Source organism: Pan troglodytes, chromosome 1 (assembly GCF_028858775.2).
Source record: "Pan troglodytes isolate AG18354 chromosome 1, NHGRI_mPanTro3-v2.0_pri, whole genome shotgun sequence".
Lineage (NCBI taxonomy): Eukaryota > Metazoa > Chordata > Mammalia > Primates > Hominidae > Pan > Pan troglodytes.
In genome coordinates this window covers 184269938-184287490 of record NC_072398.2, presented here as the reverse complement: position 1 = coordinate 184287490, position 17553 = coordinate 184269938, and the positions used below count along the sequence as shown (strand labels likewise).

The 17553-nt window shown below is 39.8% G+C and overlaps 1 protein-coding gene across 4 annotated transcripts in view; it reads right to left on the bottom strand.

Moving 5' to 3' along the window:
* Nucleotides 1-636: 636 nt before the first annotated feature.
* The window catches only part of EFCAB14 (EF-hand calcium binding domain 14), a 43942-nt gene continuing 27025 nt past the window's right edge, over nt 637-17553 (bottom strand). The window contains exons 5-11 of one of the 4 annotated variants that reach the window (XM_016962424.4): nt 17273-17383; nt 15033-15137; nt 13799-13990; nt 12240-12326; nt 9946-10057; nt 8755-8880; nt 637-4113 (exon numbers count right to left, since the gene is read on the bottom strand). In XM_016962424.4, coding sequence (XP_016817913.3) covers nt 3938-4113; nt 8755-8880; nt 9946-10057; nt 12240-12326; nt 13799-13990; nt 15033-15137; nt 17273-17383 — 909 coding nt within the window. In that variant the 3' untranslated portion in view covers nt 637-3937. The remainder of the gene's footprint in view (nt 4114-8754; nt 8881-9945; nt 10058-12239; nt 12327-13798; nt 13991-15032; nt 15138-17272; nt 17384-17553) is intronic. The other 3 variants (XM_016962430.4, XM_016962436.4, XM_016962440.4) reach the window with 3 other exon arrangements.

Genomic DNA, 17553 nt, shown 5'->3' with positions numbered 1-17553 from the left:
GCTCCAGTTTTGAGGTAAGAAAGCCCAGCTCTATCACAGGATATGTGTTTCTCCCTTTCCTTTTGGAAATGAACAAATCCCCTCATTATATTTGTAAATAACAAAAGCTTTATGTATAGTCATTTACATAATGACTGAGGGGGAAGGTCACCAGATTCTGTGTTGGGGGGAGGGGAGGAGGTATCCAGAATCTAGCAAACATGTAGAGTTATTTTTTTTCTGTGTGTGAAAAAGTTTTAGCTTGTGTATGACCCCTCTTTAGCAATGGATTTTAAGCTTTTTTTTTTTTTTTTTTTTAAGGTGGTGGGACATTTATGGCAAACACGCTTTTATATTGACTCTCAAAAAATAAAACAGGCCTAAGTGGAGCATCTCGGGTAGACACAAGGGCAGGGCTCACTCCTGCCTCACCTCACCCCTCCCATCCTCTGGATGCAAAAAGCCTGAACCCTGCAGCCTTTGCTTCTTCAGGCCAAATATTGCAGTCCTTAAGGCAGACTCTTAATTACTTTGGGCCCACCATGTGTTACTCCTTGCTTTCAAAAGGTGTAAGGCGTCCATAAATATAGAAATCAAAGCAGATTTTTTTTTCCCTTAAAAATCGCAGGGGAGTGAGAGAGGCTTTAGTCAGACACATTGAGAGAAAAAGAAATTTTTTTATTTAGCTAAATTAAAATGGCTGTGTTACTTATTTGAAATATGCAAAGCTCAAATCAAGTCATGGAAACCCTGAATTCTCCCTAAACAGAACCAAAATTGCTTATACATTACCAAAATAGCTTCACTAAAACAAAGTAGATTTAAATTTCTTAATATGAGAAAACAACAAGGTAGGTTAGGTTCGTATAACAAACAATACACGCTCTATAAAGTCTCAGGAATACCCAAATGTGTTCTGGTTTGGATATGAAAGAGGGACCACTTCTAGCTGGTGTTGGTAAGCAAGCCAATGAGGTGTGCAGCAAACAAAACCTGTCACTAAAAACAACTCAACAGGCCATTATGAGTATGAGCCCATCACAGCCAAAATCCTCAACTGTGACCGGCAGGACCAGCAAGGGGGGGTGTTGAAGGGGTTATGAACAGCAACCATAAAGAAAGGAATCTCCAACAGAAGGGACAATGGCCAGCAGTAGGTGAAGGGAACCCATTCTTCAGCTCTGTTGCATCATACACATTCCTGAGGGTCAGGCACCTCTGCCTTTTAGATGACACCACAGTCATCTAGAAGTCAGGTTTTCTCTTCTTTTGGTTCTTCTTTTTATATGCTACCTTTTTGCCTCTCTGATTTATGGGGAGGCTCTTTTAGTAAACATTATACAAGATAGTACAAGGCAAAAGAAAACAAGGACCAAGAAGCAGTGCTTTGAGTAACTTAGGAAAGCAGCAGTAGGAGCTGCCAGACTGAAAAGGTAAAAGGATTTAAAACCAAAACCAAAACCAAACTCACTATCCAGTCTTCCTCTCAGAGATGAGATATGGCTGGTGAGGCTTGACTACAGCTAAATACAAGTCACAGGCTCAGTAAGTTAAGACAACATACAAATAAAAGTCCCAAATTCACACTAAATAATAGGCTTATGGGATGCTTAAGCCAGTGAGTCTGCTCAACTCAGAAGAAAGGAGTTCAAGATACCCTACTTTTGCCTGGAAGATGTACTTTCTCAGGCAGGATGACAAAAATATTCATAGATCTGAGAATGCAGTATAAACACCTCTGCCAAACTTGGTAGGGGGAGAGGATGGTACTGTATACTGGCTCAGGGGTGATACTAGTCAGACAAGCACAAGGTAGGAAGAACAGAAGATAAACCAAAAAACAAAATGGATTTCTCCATGTATAGTTATCTGATGCAAGGGAAAATACACACAACAAAGAGTTAAGGTGTCTTCAAAGTATCTGCCTATGAATAAGAATTTGAAACTAAAAAGGACAAGCTACATTACCCTCAAGTATATTTCATATAAATCAGTTCTCAAAAAAATACCTTCCAGGTACAGACATACTATTTATGGTACAGTATATACAAATATAGCAGTATAATTCAATTTATTGCTAGAATTTTATTTGGTTGTTAGAAAATCTGTAAGGGTGTATATATATTAAAAAAAGGTGTGGAGTGAGAGTGGATGGAAGGCAGTCAGAAGGGTGAGAGTTATTTTCAAGTTACCTAAAGTGCCAGGCTAATTTGTTTTAACCTTTCCAAGAAAGTGAAACTGAGCATAAGCTATAATGAGATAAGGGGACACATTCATGGGAAAAGACTTCATCTTGCTTTAACTAAATTTTAATACTTCTTGAAAAAAAATTTAAGTTTGGTCAATACCAAGCTGAACATCATGTAAAGAAAAAAAAACAGCCCTTAAATGTTTAAGGGTACCGGACTGTATCCATGGTGAAGGGCAACCTGAACAAAGTTAAAAAGGAAATGATCTCCACTATAGAAGCCTGTGGCATGACAGCTTTCTCTACTTTCTCCCTGACTTGGCCTATACCAAAGTTAAGTTTTTGTAGTTTTTTTTTTCCCTTTCAAGTTGTTGCCCAAAGACTGCTTCTAAGAACAACACAGCAATTCTAGACTCAACATACAGGAGACATGGAGGTATTATTCCTTTCAATCTAGGGATCTTTCATGCCAGGTCCACAGAAGCATTTAAAGGAAGTATTGTACTTGCTTGTATTAGATTTGAAAAACTTGCTACCACCATGTGAAGGCCCTAGCTCCAGGCCTGCCCTGCTATACTTTGGCATCCTTTGGGTAGAAAGCCTCTAGCTACTTCTGAGCTGGTAATGGTAAGGAAACTGAATATTATTTCACGTTTCATCTCACAACCTTTTTGGCTTTAGTCATCCCCCAGAGAAACATATTAGGCTCTTGGTTAGCCTCTAGGTAAAATCTCAAGGGGTATGGTTTTCTGGGTCAAAATTAGAAGCACAGCTCTCTTCTAAAGCTCTGGGTGGTCAGTGTGAGATAATGGCTGGGGGAATTTAGCCCTGCCATTCGAATGGAGATGGTACTGGTGGTGGGAGCCAGCTACGGCTTTAAGACAGACTTAAGTGGGTGGGTGGGGAAGGCAATCTAGCTCACTCAGCGGGGAAAATGGAGTTCCCCAATGGATAACTTTTTATGCTCATAAACCCTGAAATAGTACTAAAAATGAGAAAAATCCCCAAGACTTCTCTGATTCCCAGGTTGGGATTAGCTGAGGGAATAGGAACAAAGAACCAGAATCCTACTTCCATGAGCCATGCCTGGAGTCAGTATTGTCTCCAGTGTCTACTCCCTGAAATCAGTTCCTCCAGCTACCAGGACAAACCCCCTGGCAGCGCCTGGGCCTTTGAGGGATGCCTTATGGAGACATGGATGTAGTTTCAGCTGCCACCCACACCAGATCAGCAATTTTTAATAAGTCATTTGTTCATATCCTGTTCAAAACCATTCTTCCTACTTTCCACACAATATGCACAATGCTTTCTTTCATTTAAATATTTACAAACAGAAAAGGCCTATCTTTTAAAGAAAAGACATTTTCTGAGTCTCTATAAAGTGCAGCTAATTTAAGGCAAATTTAAGTGAAATATAAAAGTGGCTTATTCTCTCTATATATACATTTCCCAGCTTTAAAAGATAAGGTCTCCTCCCCTCAAAAAAAGGAAAGAGAAAAAAAGAGGGCTTTAATTTTTTTCCTGGCAATTTTAAAATGTAAGAAGATCTTACTGGTTGTAGGCAACCATGGATTTCTGAACATCATAAGTAAAATGGTCTTCTTCTTTAAAAAAATAACTTTTATATAGCTTCTTCAAACAAGTTAAAAGGTGGCAAAGTATCTGCTACAGTAGTTTGGAGGACTAGAGGACTGATGGGTAAGTAAGGGTTGTTTTGTTGTTAGGTAAATAGATATTAGGCAGTCCATTTCTAAAATATGCCTGATGAAGCTAGATACCTAAAGCTACCCTTAGCTCCAGGAATGAGTATCTTCCATCTCCATCGGAATCAAATGCTCTCAAGCTCTCTGGTTCTGGCATAGCAGAACCTAGGGAGGTCCAGATTTCCTGGTAGGTCAGCTTCCCATCCACGTCCTGGCCAGTCTTGCGGAATAAATCCTGAAGATCTGCCAAAAATGAATTACAAAAAATGTATACGTCTAAACATACAGCTAAATTTAGTTAAAAGTAGTCTCAACTGAATTTAAAACACTAAAAGAAAAGCTACTCCGCAAATTTTGTTTCCAAATGGTAAAGTTTAGGATTTCACTAAATCAGGAAGACTAATTTTTGATCCCTTAAGAATATATTAAAAAAAAAAAAAAAAAAGGCTGGGTGCAGTGGCTTACGCCTATAATCCCAACACTCTGGGAGGCTGAGGCAGGAGGATTGCTTGAGGCCAGGAATTTGAGACCAGCCTGGGCAACACAGTGAGACACTGCCAAAGTAGAAGCAGTGACAGATAATCGCAGGAGAATGAATGGTCTCATCTTCTGTCTGTCCAGCGTCTTCCCTTTAGATTTTCCTGAATTTATTCTTATGTTGAAGGGGTGAAAAGGAATGCAGAGGCCTAATGAGTTATGTGATAGGAGCTAGCTCATAAAACAGACTGTGGCATATTGTGAGATTTCTTGTTGGATGGCTGAGTGGAGACTGGAGGAATGACTTGGAAGCCCATAAAACAATCCCAAACACTCATAGCTTTCTCAGTTTTGACAGGAAATCCAAAGCTCAAAGAGGAAAGTAACTTGCCTACGGTCATGTAACTCTTAAGTGGAATACAATACAAATTTCTTTTCTTTTTTTTGAAGCTAAGTCTCACTCTGTCGCCCACGCTGGAGTGCAGTGGCGCGATCTTGGTTCACTGCAACCTCTGCCTCCTGGGTTCAAGCGATTCTTGTGCTTCAGCCTCCTGAGTAGCTGGGATTACAGACGCCCGCCACCACACCCAGCTAATTTTTTTTAATGTTTAGTAGAGATGGGGTTTCACCATGTTGGCCAGGCTGGTCTTGAACTCCTGACCTCAGGTGATTCGCCCACCTCGGCCTCCCAGAGTGCTGGGATTATAAGCGTGAACCACCACGCCTGTTTTTTTTTTTTTTGGTGGAGTCTTACTCTGTCACCCAGGCTGGAGTGCAGTGGTATGATCTTGGCTCACTGCAACCTCTGCCTCCTAGGTTCAAGCTATTCTCCTGCCTCAGCCTCCTTAGTAGCTGGGATAACAGGTGTGTATCACCAGGCCTGGCTAGTTTTTGTATTTTTAGTAGAGATGCGGTTTCATCATGTCGGCCAGGTCTCTAACTCCTAGCCTCAAATGATCTGCCCACCTCAGCCTCCCCAAAGTGCTAGGCCACCACACCTGGCCTAGAATACAAATTTCTTATTACCTAGTCCAGTGCTCTTTCTACTATGTGACACTTGTCTCTCTGGATCCAGAAATTAAGCAGCTCAAGAACCAGTGACTCAAAAGTGTAATGAGATACCATGTCATAATCACTACGATGGCTATAATAAAAAAAGACAGGCCTTACCAAGCATTAGAGAGGATGTGGAGAAAGTGGATTGAACCCTCACACATTGCTGATGGGAATGTAACATGGTACAGCCACTCTGGAAAAGTGTAGGAGTTCCTCAAAAAGTTAGGGCTATCATATGACCCATTAATTCCATTCCTAGGTATATATATACTCAAGGCAAATGAAAACATATGTTTACATAAAAACTTGCACATGAATGTTCATGGCAGCATTATTAATAGCCCAAAAGTGAGAACAATCGAAATGTCCATCAACGGATGAACAGACCAAAATGTGTTAGGTCAACAGAATGGAATATTATTCAGCCATAAAAAGGAATGAAGTACTGATACATGCTCCAACATGAATAGACCATAAAAACATTATGCTAAGTGAAAGAATCATATTGAAAGAAAAAGCACACACAAGGCCACATACTGTATGATTCCATTTATGTGAAACACCCCAAATAGGCAAATCCATAGAGATAGTGATTAAGGGACTAGTGGTTGCTGGAGACTGGCAGGAGAGGGGACTGGGAGTGACTGTTTAATGGGTACAGAGATTCTGTGAGGGGTGATGAAAATGTTCTGGAATTAGATATTGGTGATGGTTGCATGACCTTGTGAATATACTAAAAAACACTGGATTAAAAACACTGCATTTTAAAAAGGTGAATGTTATGGTATGTGAATTGTATTTCAATAAAAAAGAAGAACCAGAGGAATTATCTCTCCAAAGTGCATGCTCTCTACTTTTTAAAAATCAGTAAAAAGAAAAAGAGCAATATTACCAGTTGATCTGTATCTTTTTTATTTCAATGGCAATATTGAGCCAAAATGATTAGAGAATGTCTATCAATAGTTTCTTCTGGTATTTTCTCAAGGGCCTCATCACAAACACTTAGGAAGGTCAGTTATATACATAACGTTTTTTTTTTTTTGAGACAGGGTCTCCCCTCTGTCACCCAGGTTAGAGTGCAGTGGCATGATCACAGCTCACTGTAGCCTCAAACTTTTAGGCTCAGGCTATTCTCCCGAGTAGCTGGGATTACAGGGTGTGCGCTACCACGCCTGGCTAATTTTTGTATTTTTTGTAGAGTTGGGATTTCACTGTGTTGCCCAGGCTGGTCTCGAACTCCTGAGCTCAAGCCATCTGCCTGCCTTGGCCTCCCAAAATGCTGGGATTACAGGCATAAGCCACTGCACCTGGCCGTATATACATAACATTTAAAAAATACTTGTGTCCCCATAATCAAATAGAAGATTTAATATCTAATACCAAAGAAGGTCAATGAGCTTTATGTTTCTTTAAAAATCTTCCCAAATTCCTTTAATTTCATCATTTATTCCACACCATACCTAGGTAAAATAGGCCTCTTGATGTTTGGTATTCAGGAAGAATAAAAATAGCTTGAAGGGAGAGAAAACAGTTGCAGTGCAAGGTCCAGTCCATCAAGGAGCTCCTATAAACAAGCTTCTGAATAGGGCCCTACTCTCACTCCTACAATAGGTGCAGCAATGCAGCTAATAAAATGTCAAAAGCTCTCTGAAAGGCAGGAAAGCAGTGGGACACTTGTTCCCAATGCCTTACACCAAGTGGCTAGCTGAAGAGTCCTGTTTTTTTTTTTTCTTTTTTTTTGTGGCATGAGTTTATACAACATGCTACACTACGCACTTGGTAGCAGTATTCAAATAAAAATATGATTGCTGCCTCAGGTCATTCCAACAGTATAGTCATCCAAAAGTATTTAAGGCCTATGCTGAGGACTGAAGCACAAGTGTTAAGACTGCTATTCCTTACTCTGACCTAATAGCTTTCCCCCATTCATTCTCATCAAATATTGATTTAACAATGGAAAGTGGCAGGAAGCTTGTGTTCCCATTAAACACAACACTTCCCCTCCTCCCCAGAAAACAGAAAAAAAAAAGTCAGGAACAGGGAAAAGTAATCACATTTAAATGGTGATATAAAAATTTAAGTCTTCTATGCTTTAAGCATTTAATTGCAATGTGTAGGTAACTCATTCATTTATTTAACAAATATTCAGGAGTACCAGGTACTGTGCTAGGGGCTGGGAGTAAACAAGACATAGTCCTTACCCATAGGAAGTTATATTTTGTATCTCCCCAGGAAATTCCAACAGAGTGACATGTGCTAAACAGGGGCAAACAAAATTTAAGAGCACACAGGAGGAGCCTAATCCAGTCACTGGAGGTAAGGAAATGTTCCTGGTAGAACGGTATCTAGGCTAAAGAGAAGAGCCAGAGGAAGGTGTGGTGGACAGGAGCAAGTGATTTGCCAGGCAGCCAGCTAATACAAAATCGGGAGGCACTAAACATCACCATGAGGGATAGAACATGCACTGCTGGAAGCAGTGCAAACACATTTTTCTGTGAATCATATCCTTTGTACTAATATTTTGCTGATTTTCAGTAAAAGGGTCCTTCATTTTTGGAGGGCCCTGACAAACAGGGTCAACTTTTACTTTATTTTACTAATCTCATGGTATTGTATTTGCTTTTATGCCTTCTCCATTAGACTGTAATATCCTTGAAGAAAGAAAATGAGACCATATCTTATACTGTATTCTTATTGCTTAGCACTAGGTTTAATGAGGCACTCAGTGAATGAAGACCCTAAAAAACATTAACAGAAAGACAATATAGTACACTGGTTAAAAGTGCAAGCTTCGGCCAGGTGAGTTGGTTTGTGCTTGTAATCCCAGCACTTCAGTAGGCTGAGGCAGGCGGGTCACTTGAGGTCAGGAGTTCAAGACCAGCCTGGCCAACATGGTGAAACCCTATCTTTACTAAAAATACAAAAAGTTAGCCAGGCATGGTGGCACACACCTGTCCCAGCTACTTGGGAGGCTGAGGCATGAGAATTGCTTAACCCTGGGAGGCAGAGGTTGCTGTGAGCCCAGATTGTGCCACTGCACTCCAGCCTGGGGGTCTAAAAAAAAAGCACAAGCTTTGGCATCAGACTGTCTTGGTTTGCATTCTGTTTCAACCAATTATTTGCTGTGTGGACTTAGGCAGTTTCCCTATCAGTAAAATGGGTATAATACATAAATACTTATGTTCATGGGATGGTTATCAGGATTATATGACATAATGCATATCAAGTGTCTGGCACTTGATATCTGCTCAATAAATGTTAGATCATATATATTTTTGACAAGTGAAAATAAACATTAAAAAGTTATTACTTTGAACATTCCCATTACTACCCCGTGGTATAAAAATTTACCTTCAGTGCTAGAAACTCCTGGTAGGGAGATAGGTCTTAGTTGGGCAGCTTTCTCAACTGGGTCTCCAAGAAACTGTGAAAATTTTGGCAATGCTGATGGCTTTGATGTGAAACTCTCTACTTGCTCTGTAACAAATACATAAGGTTTTATTTAGTATTATTGAATCTAACACCAAATTAAACTAGTATCGAAGGTCACCTTTTAGGAAAATTGGATATACAATTAATTTAGAGAAACATTTGAAGATAAAGTAGCATAGTGACTATGTGAAGTTAAAGGCTTGGATTGAGACATATTTGTGGGCAAGGGAACACCAATCAGTATTATATTACGTTAAGGTTTGCAGCAGCAGTCCCATTAGAAGATCTTACAGTACAAGCTAGCATTAAACATGTTTAGATGGTAAGAGCTTAAGCTGTCAAGTGACAAGAACAGTGGCTGGATATCAAAGATCTTGACATCCTGGGAGATGTGCTTTAAACCCAGTCTAGGGGTATGTGCCACCCGCTAAGCTGGTGCTAAGAGTGCAACCGTAAGATGATGTAGCACAATGTTAGGACAAGGCATTCCACCACAGTTCTGTCTCCTACTAAAGGAGAATTCAAGAGAGTTTGTACTGCTTTTCTAAAATAGAAAAATACTTGTGTGGGGGAAAAGGTCAAAGCTAACACAGTCCAGTGCCTTGGTTATGTCCTCACAGGGTCTAAATCAGTGGAGGCTCATGTATCTGCTAATATTGATTAGACAGGTCCATACCTAAAGCCAAAGACCCTTCCAACCCAAAGATCCCATCATTATTTTTGTTAACGATTTTCAGAAGGACGAATATTTATTTTTAAATACATGTTATGCACTTACAGAAAGGAAAAGACTCTCATAAACAACTTTTAGGGCTGGCTTAATATACTCTATGACAGTAACATTTTTGCCTATAATTGGATGCAGACAGCATGGAGAATTCTATTTCCAGCTAAACATTACCAATTCTTCCCTTAATAGACTAGAGTACAAATCATGTACAAAATGGGCCTTTTCTAAATGAAAGCAAAGTGTATCAGCTTCATCTCGGTGCGTTCAGGCATCACTTGCTTGGTGCGATCAGTACTGCTGGAACACCTTCCCTGCTCCCCGTGTGAGAGGCAAGCTGCTCAAGCCTCCATGAAATATTAAGAAGCCGGCTCTGCTCTCACCTTCATCGGCGGTCTCTGGAGGCCTGTTGCTCTCAGGTTTGTTTGTAAGAGCACTGATCAGCTGGAGTTTCTCTCTTAGCTTGGATACCTGAGAATTTGAACTATCTTCTTTCTGCACAAAACAAAGATTACAGAAGGTTTAAGGTGGTAGTAAGACTTCATCTAAGTGTCCACTGTATTCCCAGAGCCTGTTTAGCATGTAGTGTTTGACCCTCAGTAGGTTCCCTATAAAGACAATAAAAGAATGAATCAACATATACTGGTGATGTCTTTGGTCCTCAGCACTGATAAGTATCTTGCTGGATTTGAAACCATTAAGGGAACATTATGCTACAGATGATCTGATTCACTGTGAACATTTGGTTGATGGGGGAAGGAATGCATGTGTCAGCAGTAAAGGAAATGTACCCTTGCTCAGGTGCCTATGCGACACCCATTTCCTAAATGAGCAGGATCTTGTTTTCTAGGAGCTATTTCACACTAACTAAATAACTTTCTGAAATATCTTGCTTCACCTTGTGACTAGACCACTTTAGGCAGAATTTCATGCTCTTACCACCTTACAAAAAGAAGCAACTGAACAAAAACAAACCACAAGTTTTCCCCTGATCTTTCCTCTGTTTCTCCCTGGTGACGAGTCAACTGGTGGCAGAAACTGTTAAGACATAAAGAAGGAGCTGTAATATTTCTAATTCAAAGTCTTGCTTGCTCGTATCTTTTAAAAAAGTTTTTTCGCCCATACCCTGCCTCATTCCCAGGAGTATCAAGAGTGGCATATACAAATACATTTAATTATAAAAAGAGAGACATCTGGTTTCTATGAGGCTCATTTCTAACTGCTTAGATGAGTGTGAAAGGTCCTGATCCTATGTTTAATTAGAACACCAACTCATTACACATTATTTTATTATTATGATTTACTTTTCTTGTATAAGTAATTGTTAACTTCTCTTGCCCCATCTTATTTCTACTCTAATAGTTACTGTATAGTAGTTCACTCAGTTTATTTAGGGAGCTAAAATATGAACACATGTAGTGAAAACTAGGTACTAAATGTTTGAAGAACTAATGGTAAGGAGAAATTGTATCTGGTTAGGATGGTTGGATGAGGTAGGACAAAGGAACTGATACCCTGCGATGACAGTTAAAAACAAAAAAGGCCTGAAAGTAAAGCCAAGATGAAATTTATGTATACGTGTGTACTAGTGTGTTCTGATATTTATTGTTAAAATGTGAACTGTGGCTGAAATTGCTACTACTTTCTAATAGAAACCACCTATTAGTTTTTTTGTGCTCAAAATTTACATCTGGCTCTTAAGTTTTTCTGTCTTCTCTAGGTGAGGTTTAAAAAAAATCTGCAGAAGCAGTTAGAAAACTCAACAAAAGCTTAGCTTATGATGCATTAAAACCTTAATATATTGTGACTTTATCTAGATAATATAAAACTATTAAGGAAGGAAAAATAAAGATATAAAGCATTACATCAAAAGCTGCCTTTACTGTGTGGTTCCAGTTCAAGTTCATTTTCTCTGAACCTCAGATCCTCCCAACTTCTCAAACATAATATGCATTTGAGATGGTAATTTAGTCACTTGGTCATAATCTTCCTGGCTTTTCTTTTATCTTAGCCCAGAGTTTAACACTCTAATCAGAGAATACGGTAACCACACTTTCTTTCCTGGAATATCAAAGCATATCATAGATTGCTGTCTTGACAGTATGTCTAGGAAGAACAAAAAAGGGGAAGGTACAAGGTGAAGGGAACTGGCTGAGGTTTAAATGGACTATGAATACATAGAGACTGCAATACAAAAATAGGAAATAAATTTTAGATTAGACACCATTTTTAGATTATCTCTGCCTCTGTCCCCCATCATTAGTACAGATAACTTACTGTCTTAGCGTAAAAGTCATTTCCTTAGGGAAGCCTTCTTGATCTTATCATATCCTGTATTTGTCCTTTATAATACTTATCATACTCATGATTCATGACCTGTTCAATTATGTGTTAACGATTTTCTGACTGACAGGACTTTGAGCTCCACCACAATAGGGGTCACATGTCTGCCTTGCTCACTATGGTCCCCCCAGCTTCTACTAAAGTGTTTGGCACAGGGTAGGTGCCTAAAAAAGTATTCATTTATTCACTAACATACTAATTTACTAATTGCTTTGTTTTGAAGTTTCAGCACATGAGAACAAAAGTACGCCCTTTGAAAAAGTAGCAGTAGATCAAAAGCACAGAGATGCTGCTGCATTTACTTTTACTTCAGGGTAAGCCTCCCATTATTTACCTTTATGCTTTGGATTTTTACTGTATCTGTTCTGTTGGTGACTTGATCCAAAGACTCTCTTTTCAGAGTGGCAGATCTATCACCCATCTTAAAGGGCAAAACAAAAACAAACAAACAAAGGGAAGATTAAAGGCAAACATTAAAACTTGAACACCTAGCACTTTTAAACAAACTCGTCAAACTTATTTAAAGGATCTCAGAACACTCTCAACAGAAATTGCAGAGGAGTGGGAGATGGGAGGAGAGAGGGAGAAAGGCCAGAGACGAAGTTGAAACTAGTGCTTCTAGCTGTTTCAGTCACAAACTTTAAGGCTTTGAAGGATAAAAGGTGGTAGAACTTTTACTCAAAATACCATGCTGAGCACGATGCTGCTCTAAGAAACAGTAGGACAGATGGATACTATTACCTATTTTCTCTGCTGGAGAAATATAAAGTAGGGGGAGAGGGCAGAGACAGTAAAGAGAGTTTAGGAGTGGTAAGTTTTCACAATAAGCCTTGAAAACTTTCAAGGCATAATACTCATCATCCAAAATTCTTAGCCAACCTAGTTTAGCTGAGTTCAAAAGGGCTTCGTAAAATAAAGCTCCTTTAATCTTCACAGCTTTGTAGTAAATTATACAACCCTGTAAAGCAGGAGGGGGAACAGGTCTTCCAACTCCACCCTTCAAAGCCAAGTCCAGGCAACTTGCCAAGGCTCCACTGTGGCAGAGCCAGTTCAAATGCTGCTTTCCATGAACCAGAGTTTGACTTTATTTGTGGGCTTACTTCCAGCTTTGGTGGTTACTTGAATTTATGGCACAATTTCCTGTATTTGGTTTCTATTTTTAAATATATGCCTGTGTCTTTGCTATATGAAATCTTTAAGGGTGGGGGCTGCAGTTATTAAAAAAAGAATCCATGTGGATCCCTGCACAAAGTTTATGTGAAACTGCACATTTTATTCACAACAATATGAAAATCAGTAAACCGTGCACAGTCGGCCAGCATCAGTGACTTAGTAGGTCAGTTTCCTTACATGTAAAATGAGGAGGTGAACTCAATGACCTCTTAAGTTGGGGAGCTGATCTGACCTGATCTGTTTCCTGACATACACAAAAGGTTCCCCTTAATATATAGACAGCAGGATAAATATGAAAGCCAAGTTCAGGCTTAAAGAAATGATAAAAGATTTTTAGTTACTATCATTTTCATGGCTCCCACCCCTAATAACTTAAAAAAGAAAAGACCCAAAAGGCCCTCGGAAATACGTGCCAGCACTTCCCTACCAGATGGCGCACTGGTAACATGACAGTAGCCTTGTCATCTCTGCCAACAACTAGTGGTGAGGCCTTGGTAAGCGACTCGACCTCTCCGCATCTCCCTCTCCAAATCAGGACAAACACTGCCTGGCCATTCACATCACACAGCTAGTGTGAGGATTAAATGAGACACGGATTAAGCACAACACAAATGTGTAGCCTCTCAAATATGCCAGAAGGCTGTTCTCAAAAGGTGGTAGAATGTTATCCATGCACAGACAAAACACACTGCATGTCACAAAAGATCAGAAAAGGCTTACCGTGCTGAAGGACAGGTTTGCTTTCTTTTCTACCTTGCTCATAGCAACCACATCGCTTTCTATCAGGTTGACTCTCTGGGTAAGATTACTGACTGTCTTGTTCATTCCCTCGAGTTTAAGATCATTCTGTCTCTGGTACCCCACTAGGGCACTGTTTACCTCCTCTAAAGAGTTGTGAAGGTACAGGATATCCTAGAGTGGAAATAAATAAAGTTATGGAATCCACTAAAGACGTAAATTAGACAAGCAGGCCAGCAGCACCGAACAACCATTACTATGTCAAGTACTGAAGTAAACTCCTTTTCCTGGTTTTGACCATCAATCGTCTGTCTTTGCTGTGTCCCTCGCATTCTAAATTGCTCCTTTTGGAATTGTTTGGCCTCAGCTAGACAGGAGGGGGAAAGAGGGAAGAGGACTACCTACATGATTCACTCTTTGGTCCCAGAAAGCTGAGAGCTTGGGAATTGATTTCCCCAATGTTTACCTCACCTGCTGGAGGAAAGGCTTGCTGGGTTATTAAATGAAAGGTCCATTAACCTAATTTGTCAGAACAAACCTACCTCAGGAACAATACCGATTACTGAATTGGCTCATGTAACAATACCATAACAAGTAGTGCATTGTTTAGTATAAGATTCAATTATTTTTACTGACATCCTCCAGTACTGATTGCTACTTTAAAAAGAATGATAACTATAGGTTTTAAAGGGCATTAAACTCAGGACAGGAATTCTTCTGAGTGAAGATTTCCTCTATCCTCTTTAATGTGATTCTGAACTCAAAGTCTTTTTTCCCCCTCTTGCCTTTTCGTCTTTAGACTTTAGAAAATCCTGATTTTCAAGGATATGCTTTCTAACATTCTTAGAATTTACTGTGGCTCAAAATAGCCATCACTCTGGATTACTTATGTATCCATTCATCTTTAACCTGCCCAGATAGCTATTTTTTCATAAAGAGTTTCAGGATAATCTGCTCATTCTATGTCTTTCAAGATAAGAAAAGGAATTTACTCCACTGACTGACATGCAGGGAAAAACTGCAAAGTGCCAAAGAAGGGAAAGGACAGCAATATGGATCCCCGAGATACCAACACACATTCCTCTCTGCTCAGCTCCCAGGCAGGCAAATAAATACAGGATGCACCTGCTGAGACACCAAACACTAAGCCCAAACTATTTGGCTGCCTCTGCAGTGCACTGTGGTCACAGGGAGTTAAGCCAGAGATAAAAAGCACCTGTTTCAAATTCTCACTGTGGGTTTTATTGTCAAGTTCTGATGTGGCTGAAGGTGACGGAATGATCTGGTTGCTTCCAGGAGTCTCCTTCAAGAAGTGCTGATTCTGTTAAGAGGAAAGAAGTTTAGTGTAGGCAACAAGGAATTATTAGGTCTACTTAACTATCTGAGATTGTCCTAGAACATTCTAGCCTCCCCCAGAATGCATCCACAGATTAATCAGTAAGTATTGCCAGGGAATGTACAGGCTAACCAGTCCTGTGCTAGGTTCTGAGAGAACCCAGCTTGAGCATGCACTAGGCCAGCAGCACCAAGATTACATTAGGGAACTGAGATCCTCCTAGTCTATTTCTCAATCTCTTAAAGGAATGAACTCTCTAGAAACCATTTCTCCTTTGCCCCATTGCCTATGCTCCCAGAGAAACTATAGCATCACTGTAACTTTCCAGGGACCAACTCGGTCTCAACCTGGGACAGTGTCATTGTTTCCACTGGAATCAAGAGCTTTGACATTAAAAAGGCAGCCAGTCATGTAACCACTGGCTTGGGCATTTAGCATAACCACCAATCATGTGCATTATTAGTTTTTCCCTTATAGCATTATGCTAAGTAAGACTTATGTTTGAGGGTTATCTTTCCTTTCCCATTCCCTTCCCACTGCTCAAGTTTCTTTCCAGAGACTGAAGTATAACATGTTTATATACACTTTTCCTTTAGTGAGGAAAACTTTGCATGGCTTAACCCTTCAGAGCCCATAACTATGACTTATCTGGCACAAAGAATGACAGTAGGAGGATTACCATTGGCAGCTATGGAAATTTAAAAGAAGTAGATTTAATTATAACAGAATGCAACTGGTGAAAATAAGTTGTTTTCCTTGAAATCTGAAATCAACCCTGTTTTTATAAGAAAACCAAAAGGCAACAATAAAGAGAAAAGGAGGAGAGAAGGAGGGGGGAATCCATGGTTCTAGAAGGCAGGAAATTTTTTAGTTAGGAAAAATTATTTTAGAAAATAGTGAATTACTTGAGAGCATAATCAAGATATTAAAATAATAAAAGAATTGCTGAATTAGAGGGGTCTTTGTTACTATGGGTCACACAGTTACTCAGCGGCAGTTAGAACCAGAACCAAGGGTCTTGACACCCAGATCAATGTTTTTTCCTCTGGGTTAGCCCCACTAAGTAACAGTGAGGTGTGCCAGTCCTGAAGAAAATGGAAAAAAACTCTCTTCTAGAGCTCTCTAATATAGCCCAGGTCTCCTTGGTACAAACTTCCCAATTTAAACTTGAAATTCTGAAGCTTGCAAAGAGCAGGTGGGGGTGGGAGGGCAGATCCAGAAATTGGCAGAGAGACTAGGGAACTTTTGTGTGCCTTGAATAGTCCTGATTTCAGATGAGTTACACATAACTCATCTCCCCAGCAAGATGGCAAGGGCTGCACCATCCTTTTTTTACTCTTCATAAATCCTTCACGGGGCTGTCACCCATTAAGTGATTGATTAAGGCCTCCAAATGACTGCAGACAGCTTACATCTGCAGCAGCACTAAGTGATCCAGAGATATTTGAAAACAATTCCTAGGCACTGGAGGGGTTTGCTTCTGTCAGTTATCTGTTGCTGCCTAACAAATTATCCCAAAGCTTTGTGGCTTAAAACAACAACAATTAAGTATTTCTCATGATTCTGTGGGTTGACTGGGCTCAGCTGGGAGTTGAGGGATGGGGGTGGTGCTGTTCCATGTGTTGTAGGCTGCATTTAACTGACAGCCTGGCTGGAGCTGGAACATGCTAGACAGCCTGCCTTTCATCCGCGAGCACACGTTTCAGCATTTGGGAGTCTAAAAGCCTTGCTCAAATTCCTGATGCACAGAATAGTGAGAAATAATTACTTGTTTTAAGCCACAAACTTCTGGGGGTGCTTTGTTATGTAGTAATAAACAATGAGACACTTTTCCACTTCCTTTCCTTCTTTTCCATTTTCTGTCCTACCCATTCCATCCTCAGGAACTGTGTCTTATTACCTTACCTCCTCCAGTACTATGTTTGCAAAAGATTTGGCTTTTAATTCTATCTACCATAATTGCTTTATTAACAAATTGTAGAACAATCAATCTATACTGCTTATTAGATTTTTTGAACAGATGCATAGCAGGGCCTTTTCAGATTAGTGGAAAGTTGGCATCATGACTCTTACACAAAAAAGGGTGAGCAGGAGCATGCTGACTTGCTGGGTCTCCTTACCATATCACTCTGCAGTAATTCCATCGTTTTCTTGTGTTCATCCACGGTTTTCTGTAGTGCTTCCACGGCAAGATGGACGCTGTTTAAAGTATTGCCAATGGAAGCTACACTCTGAATGGAAACATATAGGAAGGTGTAAAAAAGCTTTAAGAGACAACTGACATGCAATAAACTGTACATATTCAAAAATGTATAATTTGAATGTTTTGACACATAAACAATTGTGAAACCAGTACTACAATCAAGATAATAAACACTCATCACCTCTAAAAGTTTCCTCA